This window comes from Oncorhynchus clarkii, chromosome 26 (genome assembly GCF_045791955.1).
Source record: "Oncorhynchus clarkii lewisi isolate Uvic-CL-2024 chromosome 26, UVic_Ocla_1.0, whole genome shotgun sequence".
In the NCBI taxonomy this organism is placed as follows: domain Eukaryota; kingdom Metazoa; phylum Chordata; class Actinopteri; order Salmoniformes; family Salmonidae; genus Oncorhynchus; species Oncorhynchus clarkii.
This window is the reverse complement of record NC_092172.1, coordinates 9723666-9740293: the sequence shown is the minus strand read 5'-3', so window position 1 is coordinate 9740293 and position 16628 is coordinate 9723666. Positions and strand designations below refer to the sequence as shown.

The 16628-nt window shown below is 46.8% G+C and overlaps 1 protein-coding gene across 1 annotated transcript in view; it reads left to right on the top strand.

Moving 5' to 3' along the window:
- LOC139385162 (A disintegrin and metalloproteinase with thrombospondin motifs 18-like) overlaps positions 1–16416 on the top strand; it is a 50720-nt gene extending 34304 nt beyond the window's left edge. Inside the window, exons 15-23 of the mRNA XM_071130247.1 lie at positions 64–187; positions 942–1186; positions 6127–6247; positions 6759–6885; positions 11347–11551; positions 12379–12573; positions 12977–13210; positions 13576–13750; positions 13855–16416. Of these exons, the coding sequence (XP_070986348.1) occupies positions 64–187; positions 942–1186; positions 6127–6247; positions 6759–6885; positions 11347–11551; positions 12379–12573; positions 12977–13210; positions 13576–13750; positions 13855–14000 (1572 nt within the window). The 3' untranslated portion in view covers positions 14001–16416. The remainder of the gene's footprint in view (positions 1–63; positions 188–941; positions 1187–6126; positions 6248–6758; positions 6886–11346; positions 11552–12378; positions 12574–12976; positions 13211–13575; positions 13751–13854) is intronic.
- Positions 16417–16628: the final 212 nt, after the last annotated feature.

Here is a 16628-nt window from a genome sequence, read left to right as displayed (position 1 = left end):
GATATAGGACACAGGGTGCCGTCTGTGTTCTCTAAGTTCCTTCTGTTTACTTCCATCCTGCAGCCGGTGGGTTGTGACCAGGTCCTGGGCTCTAAGGCAACTCTGGATGCCTGTGGAGTTTGTAGAGGGGACAACTCCACCTGCAAGTTCTTCAAAGGCCAGTACGTCCTCCAGCACAGAGCTAACGGTACGTCAAGCGAGAAGACTGACGGGTCAATTTGAATCGGTGGGTGAGAGGGGGAGCTCTGTTGTAGGACAGTTCTGGCACAGTGTTATCGGGGCAGAGTTATCTGAACATGACAGGGTGAATTCTCTAGCAGATGCCACTGTTGGGGAGACATTCTCTTCCTCCAGACCTCATACTATACTCTCACAACTGGCTAAAAGCAACCTTTCCAGATCACTGTGTGTGGCCCTTTAAGGGTCCAATAGAAAAAGCTCTGTGACTGAACCGAAAAGTGACCGCTTGGCAGACCTAGATGTTGGGTCATGGAGCACAGGCTGGGGTTGCTACTAATATAGTGGAAAGTTATTTATGTGGCAGCTTGCATGCGTCGTTACACCAGGGCAGCTGTGTACTGCAGAGAGTTATAATGGTTTATGCTGTCTCAGTGAATTAAGCTTACCGTCTCACCTCTTTACTGAAAACATGGCACCATATGATCATGTTAAAAAAAAAAACACTTTGTAATTCAATGCACAAAGGTAAGATTAAAACCAGGGAAAGTTTTTAGTTTGAAGGTTTTTTTTGCACTGGTAATCTACTTTTTTTTGTGTTTGGTCTTGATGAGAATTCATCCCAATAGAATACTTGAATATACCCATGACAGTCTGTTGCTTGTATAGGATTATTATACAAATTGTGCTCTGTGTTTCCACTGTAATGTGTATTGCCATGTTGAAAAAAAGATGGTAAATGAGCTCTTTCTCTCCCTGTTCAGAATACTACACCATGGTGACCATCCCACCTGGAGCGCGGAGCATCCATGTTCAGGAGATGGAGATCTCCACCAGCTACCTGGCTGTACGCACCCTGAAGAGGAAGTACTATCTGACAGGGGACTGGACGGTGGACTGGCCTGGAAAGTTCCAGTTCGGTGGGACGGTGTTTGACTATCAGCGCTCTTTCAACCGCCCAGAGAGCCTGTACGCGGCCGGACCCACTAATGAGACCCTGGTCTTTGAAGTAAGCTGCCCCTCCGTCCCCGTCTGCCCTGACGTCCGTTAGCGAATTAGCGGTGACAGGGCCTTGGCACAGCGCTCGGACGCTCACTCAGATGAAAACAAGGCCGGGCTGTAGTGCAGGGTGGGCGGGAAAAAAATAGAAAACTCCCAATAACAACGAGTGGTACATCGGAGTAACGCTACTGTTCAGGATTAATTGTGTCCTGATTCTGATGTCGTCGGGGCTTTCATCTCCAAAATCAAGAGGTCTGGGGTTCAAACAGCTCGCCATGCGCTTTGAACTTCCAGAATCGTGCACTTCATGCAAAAGAAGAAACCAAATCGGCACATTCCGCAAGATTTATCTGAAACCAGGCCGGCGGCTTTAACTTCAATAGAGTAGCGGGGAGAGGTGTCAGGCATCTCAAAGCGCTGGCCAACAGACAGACAGAGAGAGAGAGAGAGAGAGAGAGAGAAAAAAAAGGGGGTCCATTAGGCTAAACGGGCTATCATGCTTCCATATTCCGTCCAGGTCAAAGCGGTCCCCTCACCTTATGTGTCACAGGCCCTAGTATGTGATCCTATGCTGTAGTATTTTCCTTTTAAAACATGCTGTTAATAAAGTTGTAGAATTAGCAGCTGGTTGGACACAGACACTGCACAGTTTGCACACGCTCGGCAAATTCTTATGTATTATCTTTGTCTGTCAGAGCAGAGGCCTAAGCTCTGAGGTAAAAGCGAGCCATTACTTGTCGTCGCACATTGCTGCAACTGATGGTCGAAAAGAATAGAAATTAAGATCCTGACAGCTGAATGTCATTGATTGTCCTTGGTGAATAAGTGACTCTCAAGGTTGGTCATGCTTTAGTTTGTATATTTAAGGGTTAGGGTGTTGAGAGGTAGAGGATATATTCCCCAGATAGCTATGTAAACGATGGCAAGCTTTTTTCACATGCCCTTTGAACTTAGAAACAGAGGGGGAAAACCAGGTGAGTTTAGAAAGTTTGGTTTGTTATCTATCCACCAAAGGCAAGGTGAAAGTCATGTAAAAGCTAGTTTGGACAAAGCCCTCGGCCATCGGGCTACCTGTGAACTGAGAGCTGAAGTTTAAACGGTGCCTATAAATATACGAGAAATGCCATAGTGAAATCTCTGGAATGCCTTTTAGTAATTTTTGTCATTTTGCAGAAAGGGGGGATTTGACCATGTAGTTCCAATGTAGACATGTGTTTTTGTTAGCTTTACATCACCACACACAGTTGAACTGACCTGATTTGATCGACTTTAAAGTGCTTAGTGCTCCATTCTCAGCGTGGTAACAGCAATGCTGCTCTCTGCACTGACTTGGTTTTCTCCCATGAAGCCTGAGAGTCATGTGTCCACTAGCAGGGTTAGCAGTAGCAGGTCGCTGATCTGCAAATGAGAGGACATTAATCTCTCTAAGTATGTTCCGTAATTACAAAAAGAAGAGAGAGGGACACAGATTAAAAGATTAAAATAATTCTGCAATTGAACTGTATAGATCTGGAAAGCTTGGGTCAGGGCACTGAGAGAGAGACTTAAATACGTTCCAAATTAGAAACGCAACAGAAGGGGAAGGAGACTGATTTCCACTGAGCCTGGCAGATATTTTATGCTGTCGTGGAAAACTAGAACATTATTGAATGTTCTGAGACCCTGACTCAGCTAGAAACAATTTATGAAAACAAATGTTGAAGAGTGGTGAGGGTAAACTCTGACAGTGTTCATGTATATAGCCTAATCAGACAGGAGAATGGAAGGAGAAAGGCGGAGAGAAACGAGACATAACATATGGTGAGCTCTTGGGATGTTATTTGAAATAGAATAGGGCTTATTCTCTGTATTCACATTCTTGTGGCAAAGTGTTCGGTGGGGTCACGCCAGTCGAGAGCAGAGGATTGTGGACCTGGGCAACAGGCAGGCAGCAGGTGATGCTGGGGAGTTGTAGCCATGTCTGCCACACTGTAATTCATCATCATTTTCCCCTTAGCCTAATGAGAGCTACAGTGAAATGAATAATATACCCTGGGACAAAGTATTAATGATTATTTTCATAGGCATTAATCTACTCTAATTATGTGAGAATGGAAAATTGAGATGTTGTTAGATTGTTGGTTTTTGTCTGTTTGAAACCACTGTGGCATATCAGAGAGCAGTCAAGCACCGCATTTTTCTACGGCTGGCCATGCTTTCCACCTGGCTACCCCTGCCAACAGCTCTGCACCCCCCACAGCAACTTGCCCAAGCCTCCCCACTTCTCCTTCACCCAGATCCAGATAGCTGATGTTCTGAAGGAGCTGCAAAATCTGGACCCCTAAAAATCAGCTGGGCTAGACAATCTGGACCCTCTCTTTCTAAAATTATCCGCCGCAATCGTTGCAACCCCTATTACTAGCCTGTTCAACCTCTCTTTCGTGTCTTTTGAGATCCCTAAAGATAGGAAAGCTGCCTCTTCGAAGGGGGAGACACTCTAGACCCAAACTGTTACAGACCTACATCTATCCTACCCTGCCTTTCTAAAGTCTTTGAATGCCAAGTTAACCTTTTGTAACTAGGGGGCAGTATTTTCATTTTTGGATAAAAAAACGTTCCCGTTTTAAACGGGATATTTTGTCACGACAAGATGCTCGACTATGCATATAATTGACAGCTTTGGATAGAAAACACTCTAACGTTTCCAAAACTGCAAAGATATTGTCTGTGAGTGCAACAGAACTGATGTTACAGGCGAAACCCAGACAAAAATCCAATCAGGAAGTGCCCCATATTTTGAAAGCGCTGCATGCCAATGACACCTTATATGGCTGTGAATGGGCTACGAATGAGCTTACGTTTTCTACATATTCCCCAAGGTGTCTACAGCATTGTGATGTCTTTTTACTCATTTATGTTCAAGAATAGCCGTAAGGGACCACATTGAGCAAGTGGTCACATGATGGCTCCCACAGAAAATCTTCCGTAAAGTACTGAGGTAGCCATTATTCCAATCGCTTCTAATGAGAAACCAATTGTCCCGACGGATATATTATCGAATAGATATGTGAAAAACACCTTGAGGATTGATTCTAAACAACGTTTGCCATGTTTCTGTCGATATTATGGAGCTAATTTGGAAAAAAGTTTGGCGTTGTAGTGATCACATTTTCTGGTCGATTTCTCAGCCAAACGTGAAGAACAAACGGGAGCTATTTCGCCTACAAAAATTATATTTTTGGAAAAAAGGAACATTTGCTATCTAACTGGGAGTTTCCTGAGTGAAAACATCCGAAGTTCTTCAAAGGTAAATTATTTAATTTGATTGCTTTTCTTATTTTCGTGAAAATGTTGCCTGCTGCCGGCAGGGCATAATGCTATGCTAGGCTATGATAAACTTACACAAATGCTTGTCTAGCGTTGGCTGTAAAGCATATTTTGAACATCTGAGATGACAGTGTGATTAATAAAAGGCTAAGCTGTGTTTCAATATATTTCATTTGTGATTTTCATGAATAGGAACATTTTCTAGGGATATTTATGTCCGCTGCTTTATGCTAATTCGTTTGAGGCGATGATTACGCTCCCACATGCGGGATGGGTAGTATCAAGAAGATTAACAAACAGATCACCGACCATTTTGAATCCCACCGTACCTTCTCCACTATCCCACCGTACCTCTGGTTTCCGAGCTGGTCATGGGTGCACCTCAGCCACGTTCAAGGTGTGAAATGATATCATAACCGCCATCGATAAAAGATAGTACTGTGCTAATGTTTATATATATGTTTAGTAATGTTTATCCCATGTGTAACTCTGTGTTGTTTGTGTCGCACTGCTTTGCTTTATCTTGGCCAGGTCGCAGTTGTAAATGAGAACTTGTTCTCAACTGGCCTACCTGGCTAAATTAAAGTGAAATAAAAAATAACAATAAAAAAACTGTGAATTTGGTTGAGGCTTGGATGTAGGTGGAGGTGGGGAGAGGGCAGTTAGGGCTGTGGACTTTCACAGGCAGGCAGGATCAGGGAGGGCTGTCTCATATTGTGTCTGATGTCAGGTGGCTTTCTGTGCTCCAGATGGACAGGGGAGCCACCGGGGCCACGTTCTGGAACTTGTGTTTGCCGTGCCTGATGTAAATTTGGACCGGCCGTGGACATGCTAGCGTGAAGGGTCCAATGGCATAGCTCCAGGGCAACATAGTTAGCCTGGAAGCTCTGGGGGTCAGCTTAACTGTAACGATGCTGAGAGTCGGGAAGCAAGTTCAGGGAGTGAGTGCTTTAATAAATAAACACAATTTAATACAGAAACAGAACTCGACATTCTATTACTGGGTCACATACAAAACAACATTTGAGACAAATGTTAGCATTTTGATATGAGAAACACTTACTTGTCACAGGTAAAGAATTTGCTATTTGCTTGCATATGCCTAAATCTATTAAGTCAGTGTCACTGCTGGTCATTGTCAACAAATCCCTCAGTTTGGTTTGAATATTGTCCCCAAAAAGTTTTGGCCAAGTCTATGGAGAACAAAGCAGCCCTTCATTTTGAGAGCTTTCCACTCCGTTAGAAGCAACCCCAGCCTGTGCTCCATGACCCAACATCTAGGTCTGCCAAGCGGTCACTTTTCGGTTCAGTCACAGAGCTTTGTCTATCGGACCCTCACAAGGGCCACACACAGACACACACATACAAAGACACACACACACACACACACACACACACACACACACACACACACACAGTTCCACAACGCCATTGTCACCAAGTCACCAGTTTCCTGCCACTTCACTTGTCTTAGTGTTTCATTGTCATTCTCTATGGTCCATTGCTTGGAACCACTTCAGGGTATGCTTAGACTTGTCTGTTTTGGCAGGGGAGGGGAATGACTGCTAACCACACTTGTCAAGGTGCTAAGACGGATCCATTACCTCACTGTCATATCCCCCCTCTCTCCCTCTCCCTCAGATCCTGCTGCAGGGTAAGAACCCGGGTGTGGTGTGGGAGTACACCTTGCCTCGCAGTGAGAGGAAACCCAACTACACATGGGGAGTGGTTCGCTCCGACTGCTCTGCCCCGTGTGCTGGAGGTGAGCCTTGGATGAGAGAAGTGTGTGTGTGTGTGTGTGTGTGTGTGTGTGTGCGTGTGGTACATTGGGGTGGCAGGAAGTGCGTTCTGGCTTATCAAAAGCATCTTTGTAAGCGGCAGTGAAAAGGTTGCACGGTCTCCCTTGGTCCTTTTACAGACCTCCCTGAGTACTCTGTCCTATTCACTCATCAATGTATGTCAGCGAATGTGTGTGTGTTGTTATATGTGAGCCTGGATCAGTGGCTCGCTTACTCCATTCACTTTATCCCAGTAGGGAGGGTGACAGCAGACAGAGAGCTCTAGACAAGCTTAGAGCAGAGATCGCTATCTGCACCCTGTCACTATTTCGTTCATACTTTACTTTAGTTGTCAAGCCCTCCCGTGTTGCCCAGGCGGGAGAAGAGAGTGGGCTTTGTGTGACCTTTTCAGTGGTTGTAAAACACAAGGAAAACTGATAAGAATGATGTCTTTCTGCCTCGCTCTCTTTCTCTCTCTCTTTTTCTCCCTTTCAGGTCAGATCTCAACAAAGGCCATCTGTTTTCAAGATCAGCGGACCCAAGTCAACTCGACACAGTGCAACCCTCAGACCAGACCAGTGCTCAGCTCTCACCTGTGCAACACGCAGCCCTGCCCAGCCTAGTAATTAACTCTCTCTTTCTCTTTCTCTTTCTCTTTCTGTCTGTCTGTCTGTCTGTCTGTCTGTCTGTCTGTCTGTCTGTCTGTCTGTCTGTCTTTCTCTGTCTCTCTCTCCCTCTTTCTGACAGACTCATACCACAACCTCAGCCTACTTTCTGTGCAGTAGTTCCACTGGCGAGCTGCTGTGGCTTGGGTCTGGGATGCTGGTGTGGTCTCTTTACTGTGGGCAGGGACTACTCAGCCATCTTTCCCTGTCGCGTCCTGCTGGAGAGCCCCGTACGTTCCCTACCCAAGGCTCCGGCTCCCAAACCAAACAGGATTAACATACCCTCCAGACAGGGGCAGGCCCGGCCTGCTATTCCCAGCGCTGGCCCCTGCTCAAAGCCACAGCTTCTAGGCCGCGGAGAGCTGCCCCATCCCCCCACTCATGCTCAGTTTCACTCTGCCTGGCCGTCTGAGGACTGCTCGCACCGATAAGGTTCAGCTCAGAGACAGCTCTGAAAGAAGATCACCGCAGCCTCTCGCTTATCCTCAATGGCCGGTCTTCGCCACCGGAGAGAAAGAAGGAAGATGCTAGAAAAAGCCAGACAGAGATCACAGACAAATTTAGTAGCCCATTATTAACGACTGTCTGCTAAATTGGGATAGTCAACAATTTTCTACAACCACGACAGACCAGTAAAAGTAATTTCCAGACACTTACTGGGCACCAGCAATCCTTTCAGACATTTTGGTTGGTCTCATCCTTCGGGGAATTTATTTCAGACACCAGCCATTTTCTTCAGTCACTGGATACTATTCTCAACTTTGCAAATTGGCATATTGAATGGACTTCACTTTGAGCTCTGCTCCAGTGACAATCCATTCAGCTCCTATGGGACTGGCTCGATTTACGATGCTCCTGCATCAAAAGGAACAGCCATGAACCCGTCAGTAGAGAGAATCTTTGAGCCCGACACACTGACAAAGAGATGAGAAACGCCTTCTCTCTCTCCACCCGCCTGTCATCCTCTCCTCGTTGTTGTCTGCCTGTGTTGTCTGAAGTCCCACCCCCACATTCACGTTACAGTACAGCGTATATGAGTGATGGTGGGTGAGGTGGAAATCAGGACCATATGACATCCTTAAAGAAACAATAGTAACCCGTGCAGCTTTCCCTGTCCTTGACAAATCGTTCAATAACAGTGGGTGATTGTAAAACAACTCTAAGCCTGCTGGGAGTCAGTGAGCGCCTTTGCTGTGTGTGTTGTTGTGTGAGTACGGTACTGTTGCATCTTGCGGAGTGCGTTGGTACATCATTCTATTCTACGTCATTATCGCTCAGACATGTTGTAGGCCTGGTGCTAGACCACTTACACCACTCACGTTCTTCTGTGCTCAGGGGACTAACGTCGCCAAAATTGGACAGCAGCACATACCACAGAGATCACCTTCCCTTCTTCTGTGGTATGTGCCGCGGTCACATTTTTTTGCCACTTCACATTTCCACAGGCGGCTCCGTCACTTTATAGAAGGCTAAGACCCGAGGCTGTGCTGCCCCGCCTGTGAGGGTTAATAACCAGCCAGCTATCAGTTACAACTTAAAACACGCTGCCACTGTTTTTCTGCGAGGCTCCCACCATTTGAGAGGGGGTTTCTTCCCTGTAATCTGGGTCAGACTATATCTGCTATCAGGGGAAAAGTTTAAATGGACCAGACCACTAATGACCCCCCCCCCCCCCGTGTGAGCTGGAGAGGAAGTGTGCCGTCCAGGTGAATGATATCATCAACATAAATCCAAGAGCAAGAGTCCTGTCCATCAGTACCAGACTCCTGAATCAGTGGACCATGTTTCCCGCTGATTAAGTGTCAGGATTTATGGGATACCTTTTATAAATACTTCCAAACTGTACGGGCATGCTATCAAAAACAGAAAAGGAGGCGCGTAAAAGAGGCCTCTTTCCAGCGACTATCTGTAGTTCTGACAGGTCTGTCCATGTTTTATTATAGAGAGAGAGTCTGGATCCCCACAGGGCCAGATCAGTCTAGCCAGCCAGGAATCCAGCAACCCCAGCACTGGTCTCGGGCCCCAGCCTCAACCAGACAATGCAGGCTTGCCTGCAAGGGCCACTGGCTTCTGTGCAGTATGGGGCATGGTGAGATCAAACACCACGGGGCCTTCTAGCAGCCAACTTTATCTGCCAGCCTAGGATGTCACCGGAGAGATGACTGTTAATGCCTTAAAGAGTTTTACAGTTCCCCTGCTGCGTCCGTTTCTACTCTCTCTCTCTCTCTCTCTACTTTCTTCTGTCTGTCTTTCTGAATGTTCCTTCTGCTTCCCTTTCTATTTACTTGACTCGATTGTTTATTTAGTTTATAGTTTATTTAATGCTCTGAAGAAGATCCGCGTAGGCAGGCTGCAGCTGTAGAGTTACTTACCTGGCTCTTCCTGGGTAGTTGTGGCACGTGCACTAAACAATGGGAGAAACGGGGAGACATCAGCAGGCAGGCCCAGAGCAGGGAGGAGGAGGAGGAGGAGGAGGAGGAGGTGCTCAGAGAGACTGCTGTTTAGAATGGTGCTTGAAGTTCTAACCTGAGGTGCTTTTGGTTGCTGTGCGAGATCTTTCACTGCTTACGTTACACTTGAACAGATTGTTAGTGCAGTAATTTGTCGATCAGATTATGCATCCGATGAAAAGTCAACGTATGCCAGCGAAATGCAACCCCTACCATGACAGTAAAATGTAACCGCTGCATGAATGTAAAGCCATCCAGTATTTCTCAATATTCCCAACATTTTTCAAGTTAAAATGTATGGCTGGACACATGCGAGTTATTGAAAGATTCCAGAAACACAAATTACAGCTAAGCCAACATTGAAGCACATATTTTTATTTATATTGCAGTGGAAAAAAGAGAGAATATAAATCTGAACCGGTGCTTTGCTAGACGGGTCGTGTTTCTCCCCTCAAAATTGCAGTTTAGCCTTCTCTCTTATTTATCAGAGCTGGGTTTGAAGGGAAATGAAAGGTCTGCCAGAAGGGCAGTAGGAGTGGCTGGTCGGCACCGGAGCTTCAGAACTCGACTGAGTCAGCTGTCCGTCCTCCTTGCCCCTGGTCCTGTGGTTGTCAGAGCAGTCATTTGCGCTAAATCTCCCTTTGCCCCAAAATGCCAAGACACAGTCTATTTTCGAGGCAGGCTGCTTTCATCAGAGGCTGAGAATGATCCAGAGATACCAGAAGGCCGCAACTTGGAGACACTGAGTGTAGCATCCTGTCCCTCCCTACAGCCAGACTAGGCCAGGGGAGAGGAGAGTTGGGCTAAGGGGTTAACTGAAGGTGAGAGTCGGGTGCATAAGGTTAGCCTCATACTGTATGGAGGAAACCTTGCAGTGTTTAAGTATGTTGTACACAAATCAAACCACAAAAGTATTAATCGCATACTTCGTAAACAACAGGTGTTGACTCACAGTGAAATGCTTACTTACGGGCCCTTCCCAACAATGCAGAGAGAGACGAAAAAAATAGAGAAATAATAGAAAAGTAAAACACGCAATGATAAAAGTAACAATAGTTACACAATTAGTAACAATGACTTGGCTATATACACGGGGTACCAGTATTGAGTTGATGTGTAGGGGGACGAGGTCATTGAGGTAGATATGTACATACAACTAGGAATAAAGGGGCAGATAATAAACAGTGGCAGCAGCGTATGTGATGAGTCAAAAAAAAAAAAAATCAGTGCAGAAATTGTCAACGCAGATCATTTGGCTAGCTATTTAGCAGTCTTATGTCTTGGGGGTTAGAAGCTGTTCAGGGTCCTGTTGGTTCCAGACTTGGTGCATCGGTACAGTTTGCCGTGCGGTAGCAGAGAGAACAGTCTATGACTTGGGTGGCAGGAGGCTTTGACCATTTTTAGGGCCTTCCTCTGACACCGCCTGGTGTAGAGGTCCGGGGTGGCTGGGAGGTCTGCCCCAGGGATGTAATGTTTATGTTAAGATTCTCGTGTGTGTGCTGCGTGCATAGACTGATGCTGTTACCGCACATGTGCAGTATGTTTGTGTGAGTGTGGGTGCATGTGTATATACCTGTATGTGTGTGCGTGTGTCTCTGTCCTTCCTGTGGGCACAGAGTAGAGAGTGATGGCTGTGTTTAGACCCAAAATAAATGTAGGAAATCTGTGGTTCCTTGCTGTGATTAGGGATCTGCGTCATGTGGTTGACACGCTTATGACAGAGGTTAGGAGCGGAAAGTATACAGCCAAATCATCTGTTTGGATAGGTTCCCTGCTGACTGTGCTGAGTACAGCAGTTATTCTGCAGAGTGTGTGTATATGTGACTGTGAGATCACGTGCAGGTTTATGAGTCACTCTAAGAGGTTTACCACCATTCTGTTTCTCATAATTCAGTCACTCTTTTTCAAGGAGCGTTTGTTGGTTTGCTACATGGGCTGACACGTCTCTCTCTCCATTTCTCTCCTCAGCTGGACGACAGGGAACTGGGGGCCCTGCAGTCAGTCCTGTGGGGGCGGCCAACAGACACGTCACATCCAGTGCTTGCATAAGGTGACGTACCAGCGAGAGGAGGTGGTGGCTCACTCCCTGTGCCCCGTCATCGCCCCGGCCCAGGTGCTGCCTTGCCACAACCAGGCTTGCCCACCTGAGTGGAGCTCTGGGGTCTGGTCACAGGTAGGCCACACTGCACGACATGCCCACATACTGCCATTACATTTTATATACATTTTACATTTTGATATTTCTGGAGGAAATCTCTTAGTTTGATAATATAGGACTTTGAGATATGTCAGGTAACGCTGCAATTGATAAGCAAATGTCTGTGGTGGCCTATTGCATGGAGAAAACACTTCCCCGCCCTCTGCTGGACACATGGTTAATTGCGTACTCACTGGCCTGAGAACAGTACTATATAACAGAACTATTTCAATCATATTATCATCATTAATCACACACCATTATTGTGAGTCCCTCAGTTTTAGAGTTGGCTAGGCAAAACTGACATGGCTGGATTTATAGAGGCTATGATACCTAGTCATGATCAGCGACTTTGTTCTCCGTCTGAGCCAGTGGTGACTGGGATCTCCACCTGCTGTTTCTGTAAACGCCTGTCTGTCAGTGATACCGCAGATACCCTGAGGGACGTTTTCTCTTCACTGCATTGTCTGACGTATATGTTTTTTTTTTATCAAGCAGTGCACAGTATATGGTACAAATAAAATGACATTCCCTTATGCAATACTTTGAACATACCTGACCTATGCTGTTATGTTCCACTGTTTTTCAGAGTTCTCGGGCCATCTCAAGATGAGTGTCTCTTTGTAGCGATTTAGACACAGGTCATTCGGACTGTAGACAGAGTGCACTTCACCGTGCACTGACTACCTCCCTTGTTGACTACATCCTTCACAGGGCTCAGACACAACTCATTCTGAGCTTGCCTCCCAGTCTGAGTTCAGGCTGAGTTTACCAGACCCTCTGTTCCTCTGCTCTCCTCTCAGTGTTCCAAGTCGTGTGGGCGTGGGATGAGGAAGCGCGGCGTGTTCTGCAGGAGCACTGACCCCGGAGTAAAGGCCGTGGTGGTGCCGGACAGTATGTGTAAGCCACACCTCAAACCCAAGGCCCAAGAGACCTGCGTTCTGCGCCGCTGCCCCAAGAATGACCGGCTGCAGTGGTTCACAACACCCTGGGGCGAGGTAGTGACTCACGGAGACAGACAGACAGACGCACATGCTGTACAAACACACCCACACATACTTTTGTATAACCTTGTACACGCCGACGCACAAAGAACCCAATACATGCATTGAAAATGTCTAGACAGAAATGCATTTGTGACACACATACACATCCAGAGTGCTGATGCTGTGTCCCCTCGTCAGAACAAAGCAAATAGCCTCAATGCCAAATGTAAACTTTACAGACATTCAGACATTCACTTTGTAAGTTGAGCACCGTTGCTATGGCGATGCGGGGTGACCTTGTCTTGTTCGCTCCACTGGGGGACCAGCTGTATTTCTCTCTGAGGGTTCTCACGTCGTCTTATTCTCTCCGCTCTCTTTTTGCTAATGGTGCCCCCTCTGGCCGTTCTCTCCGCAGTGCTCCACATCCTGTGGCCCAGGGGTCAGAAGGAGAGAGCTACGTTGTGGGGAGAGGGATTCACAGGGGGACTACACAGACTTCCCTATGAGAAGGTGCAGGAACCTTCCCAAACTCTCTGGGGATCTCCAGCAGACCTGCAGCAATGGGCCGTGCCCAGAGCCTCGACTTGTCGCCCCAGGAAGGACAGCCAGTGCTGTGGTCCTGGGCTGGTACTCTTCTCCTTGGCAGCAGGTACGCATATCCACTCTCCATCCACCCTGCCTGTTCTCCCAGACATGATGGGGATTCATGTTGAATGGGTATGGATTTAGTGAAGCATCCTCTCGCTCTCTCTCGCTCTGCTGTTAGGCCCAAAGGGGGTGATATTCATGTATATGTATGTAGTATCTACCAAGGCAACCTCTTACAGTCTGACATCTGACTTCCCCTTGATCAGCGGGCCTGTGATGTCTGTATGCACGTAGGCTCTCTCTCTCTCCTCTCCCTAGACATAGCTTGGAGGTAAAGGACATGGTGTATGCATTCGTAATCTACTCTATGCGCAATCCTCAACACCTCTCTCTCTCTCGCTCTCTCTCGCTCTCTCTCTCTCTCAGTGTTCTGTATCCTGTGGGGGAGGGGTACAGTCCCGTTCTATCCAGTGTCTGAGACAGGGACGTCCTGCAGCTGGATGCCTGAACCACCAGAGACCCGTAACATCCCGGGCCTGCAACACACACTTCTGTCCTGCTCCTCCTGCCCACGTTCCTGCTCCTGCGCCAACGTTCAAAGGTGACCTAATTCAGCCACTCGTAGGAACAATTGTAAAGTTCTGTCTGACATTTCTGCTGGTCTCGCGTCTATTAACACTATCCTCCTGATCCTCTCTCCATCAGGCGAGCAGTCTTGTGTCGACTTCTTCAGCTGGTGTCACCTGGTTCCTCAGCACAGTGTGTGCAATCACAAGTTCTACGGACAGCAGTGCTGCAAGTCCTGCAATGGCAAAAAAGCTATAAGATTGGAGGACTCCTTATTCCCATGAGCCTCTAGCTGCAAATTGGAGGGAAATGGCATAATATGCGCTACAACTCTAAAGGACACTGTGGTTCAAAAATACATTTTGGGCCATAATGCATAAGAGAACTGAGGCGCAGTCTTTGTTCCTGGAGTACTTGACTAACAGTGATTAGCGAAATAAAAGAGAATCACCTCCATGTTTGTGGACACGTTGTGCTAACGATGGCAATGCGGGCAAAGACATTCATGCTAAAGCAGCGTCTTCTCATAACTGGAAATACAGTGCAACAAATGATTGCAGGACACTCTCTGTGTAAATGCATGTGTTGTACGCCCAGACGTTGTCGACATCAAAAGAGCTCTAAGAACATCTGCATTTTTAGCTCACTGATGTTTTAAAAAAAATATATATTTAAAGGCGTCTGGTTTCCGATTGCATTTTAAGTTATTATGGCCCACACGTTACTTAGCGTTTGTCAGGTGCACCATGGGCTTTGTGTGCTGCATGTGCACCATGATTCCAGCTCTTTTACATGTAGAGGTATGCCTACCGCGAAAGCTCAGCAGATTCAATCGTTAGACTGTACATCGTATATGTAAAACGTTCAAACTTGATCACAACTCTCACATGCACTTGTCAGGCCTGGTCCCTCTTATCTGTCATGGTTCACAATTGGTGCTTTACTGTGTAACGAGGTGCAGCACTACCAGTACATGTGTACATTCCAGACATCTTCATGTCGTGAATACATGCCTATTTGTGCATGACAAAGTAACATTTGTTTACCCATATTGTAATGTATCCTCCAAGTGTCTTGTGAAAATATTGGTGCAAAGCTGACAGCTGCCGGGATACCGTAGGTTCTTTCCCCCATCCATCATAATGATAAGTAAACATCCTCTGTATATTGGGCCAGCAGCACTGAACCTAGGTCCCTTCACACCGGGTAGATATGATGCCAAATCATTAACTAGCGCTGGGTAGAGCCACAGAGGATCCCCCAGACTTCCACCACTCATTAATGAACATCAATGTCTGCAGGCTAGTAAAGGGAGCTGTGAATGGGGCCGGGTCAGAGAAGATGCTTTCTTTCCTCTGCCTGGCCAGGTGGGAGATGTGGAGAGAAGTGGTGGGCGAGAGTTGGCGGAATAGTTGGGTGGGTGGAGGGGGGTAGCCAGGGTTGAGGTTGTCGACTTTCTCTCGACATACTTTTTCAGAATGCTAATTAGTCACAGAGCCTGGCGTGGTGGGAGCAGACAGGCTTTAGGGGGGAGCAGAGCAGACCAACAAATGCCTCTGAAAAGGACTGCTGCATACCTCCCTCTGTTTACTCTGCCCCTGCTCTCACCATCCAGGCCAGCTCTGTTTGGTTTGTTTGAGAAAATGTCAGCATCCCTCCACTCCCCCGCTCCCTCTCTCGTGACCCCCACCTTCATTTTTAGCATCAGTTAGTGCTATGAAATACTGTAGATCGCAGCTACGTTATGGTAAAGCCCATTTGCACTAGTGGCCCTGTGGAAGGCAATGGGATAGCCAATTGTACAGATGGCAAAGGCGACTTACTTCCAGCCAGCAGGGAGAGAAACAGGAAGAGCGTGGCTGGAGTATAGGATGTTGTTTGCTGTCGATCATAAAGATCCTACATCTCCACATGCTTCCCAGAGAGGGATGGCCCCATACAGAGGGAGAGAGGTCTGGTCTGGTCAGGGGCACTCATGACCAGGGAGTTGTTTTTCCTCCTCAGCCTTCTCTCCATCAGTGGCTTGGGTTGTAGAGGGAAGGAAAGAGCAAGACTGATATGATTGTGAAGTACATTCCTGAGCGGTGGCAGTGCTGGCCAGGGCTCTCTCTGTCTCTGGTTCTGACCTGCTCACAGCTAACACTGTCATTATCACGGGAGGTTACCGTTCCTTCCAATACCACAGCTTCCTCCTCTGCCTTCACCAGGCCTCAACAGCATCCCTGCAACCTACACTCACAAAAGGGTCAAAGATGGCCTCTTGACTGTTCCCTCTGCTTTTCCTGCTATACTTCCACGGTCACGTTTATGAACTGGTTTCCACCGGGAATGGCACTCTGTATTATAAAACCACTCAATTAGCCTCCGTTCCCTGTGAATTGTGTGTGTGAATTATCCCTGGTTTAATGGTGTTGAACGAATGCTCTCAAAATAGACGTTCAAATGTCATGTTGGACTGTAGGAGGATATTTGATTTTACGTGCGTTTTTCATCAGCCTTGCATAATTCTACATGTGTTCTTGTTATTTTCCATGTCCTGTACAGTTGTTGTATGCTCTATTGTCTTTTCACCTGCAAAAACAGGAAAAGTGTAATTTATTACCGTTTCATTGGATCTGAGAAACTGAACACATTTGGTTGAGAGGGGAGCTGCTTGTAATATAGAGCATGATCAGCGTAATATTTCATACTTTTTCTCAATGTTTTATAATAAAACTATGACAAGATTTATTCCCCCTACCTCTCCGATGCTCCTGAAACTTTTGTGTCACACTCAGCGGGAGGGATGATTGGGTATAGTCAACACGTTTCTCTCAATCCAACCTGAATCATGATGGCAGGAATCCCCCCTCATTTCCACTGCACGCTTACAGTCCTACTGAGAGGCAGGCAGGACAGGGTGAATTATAAAC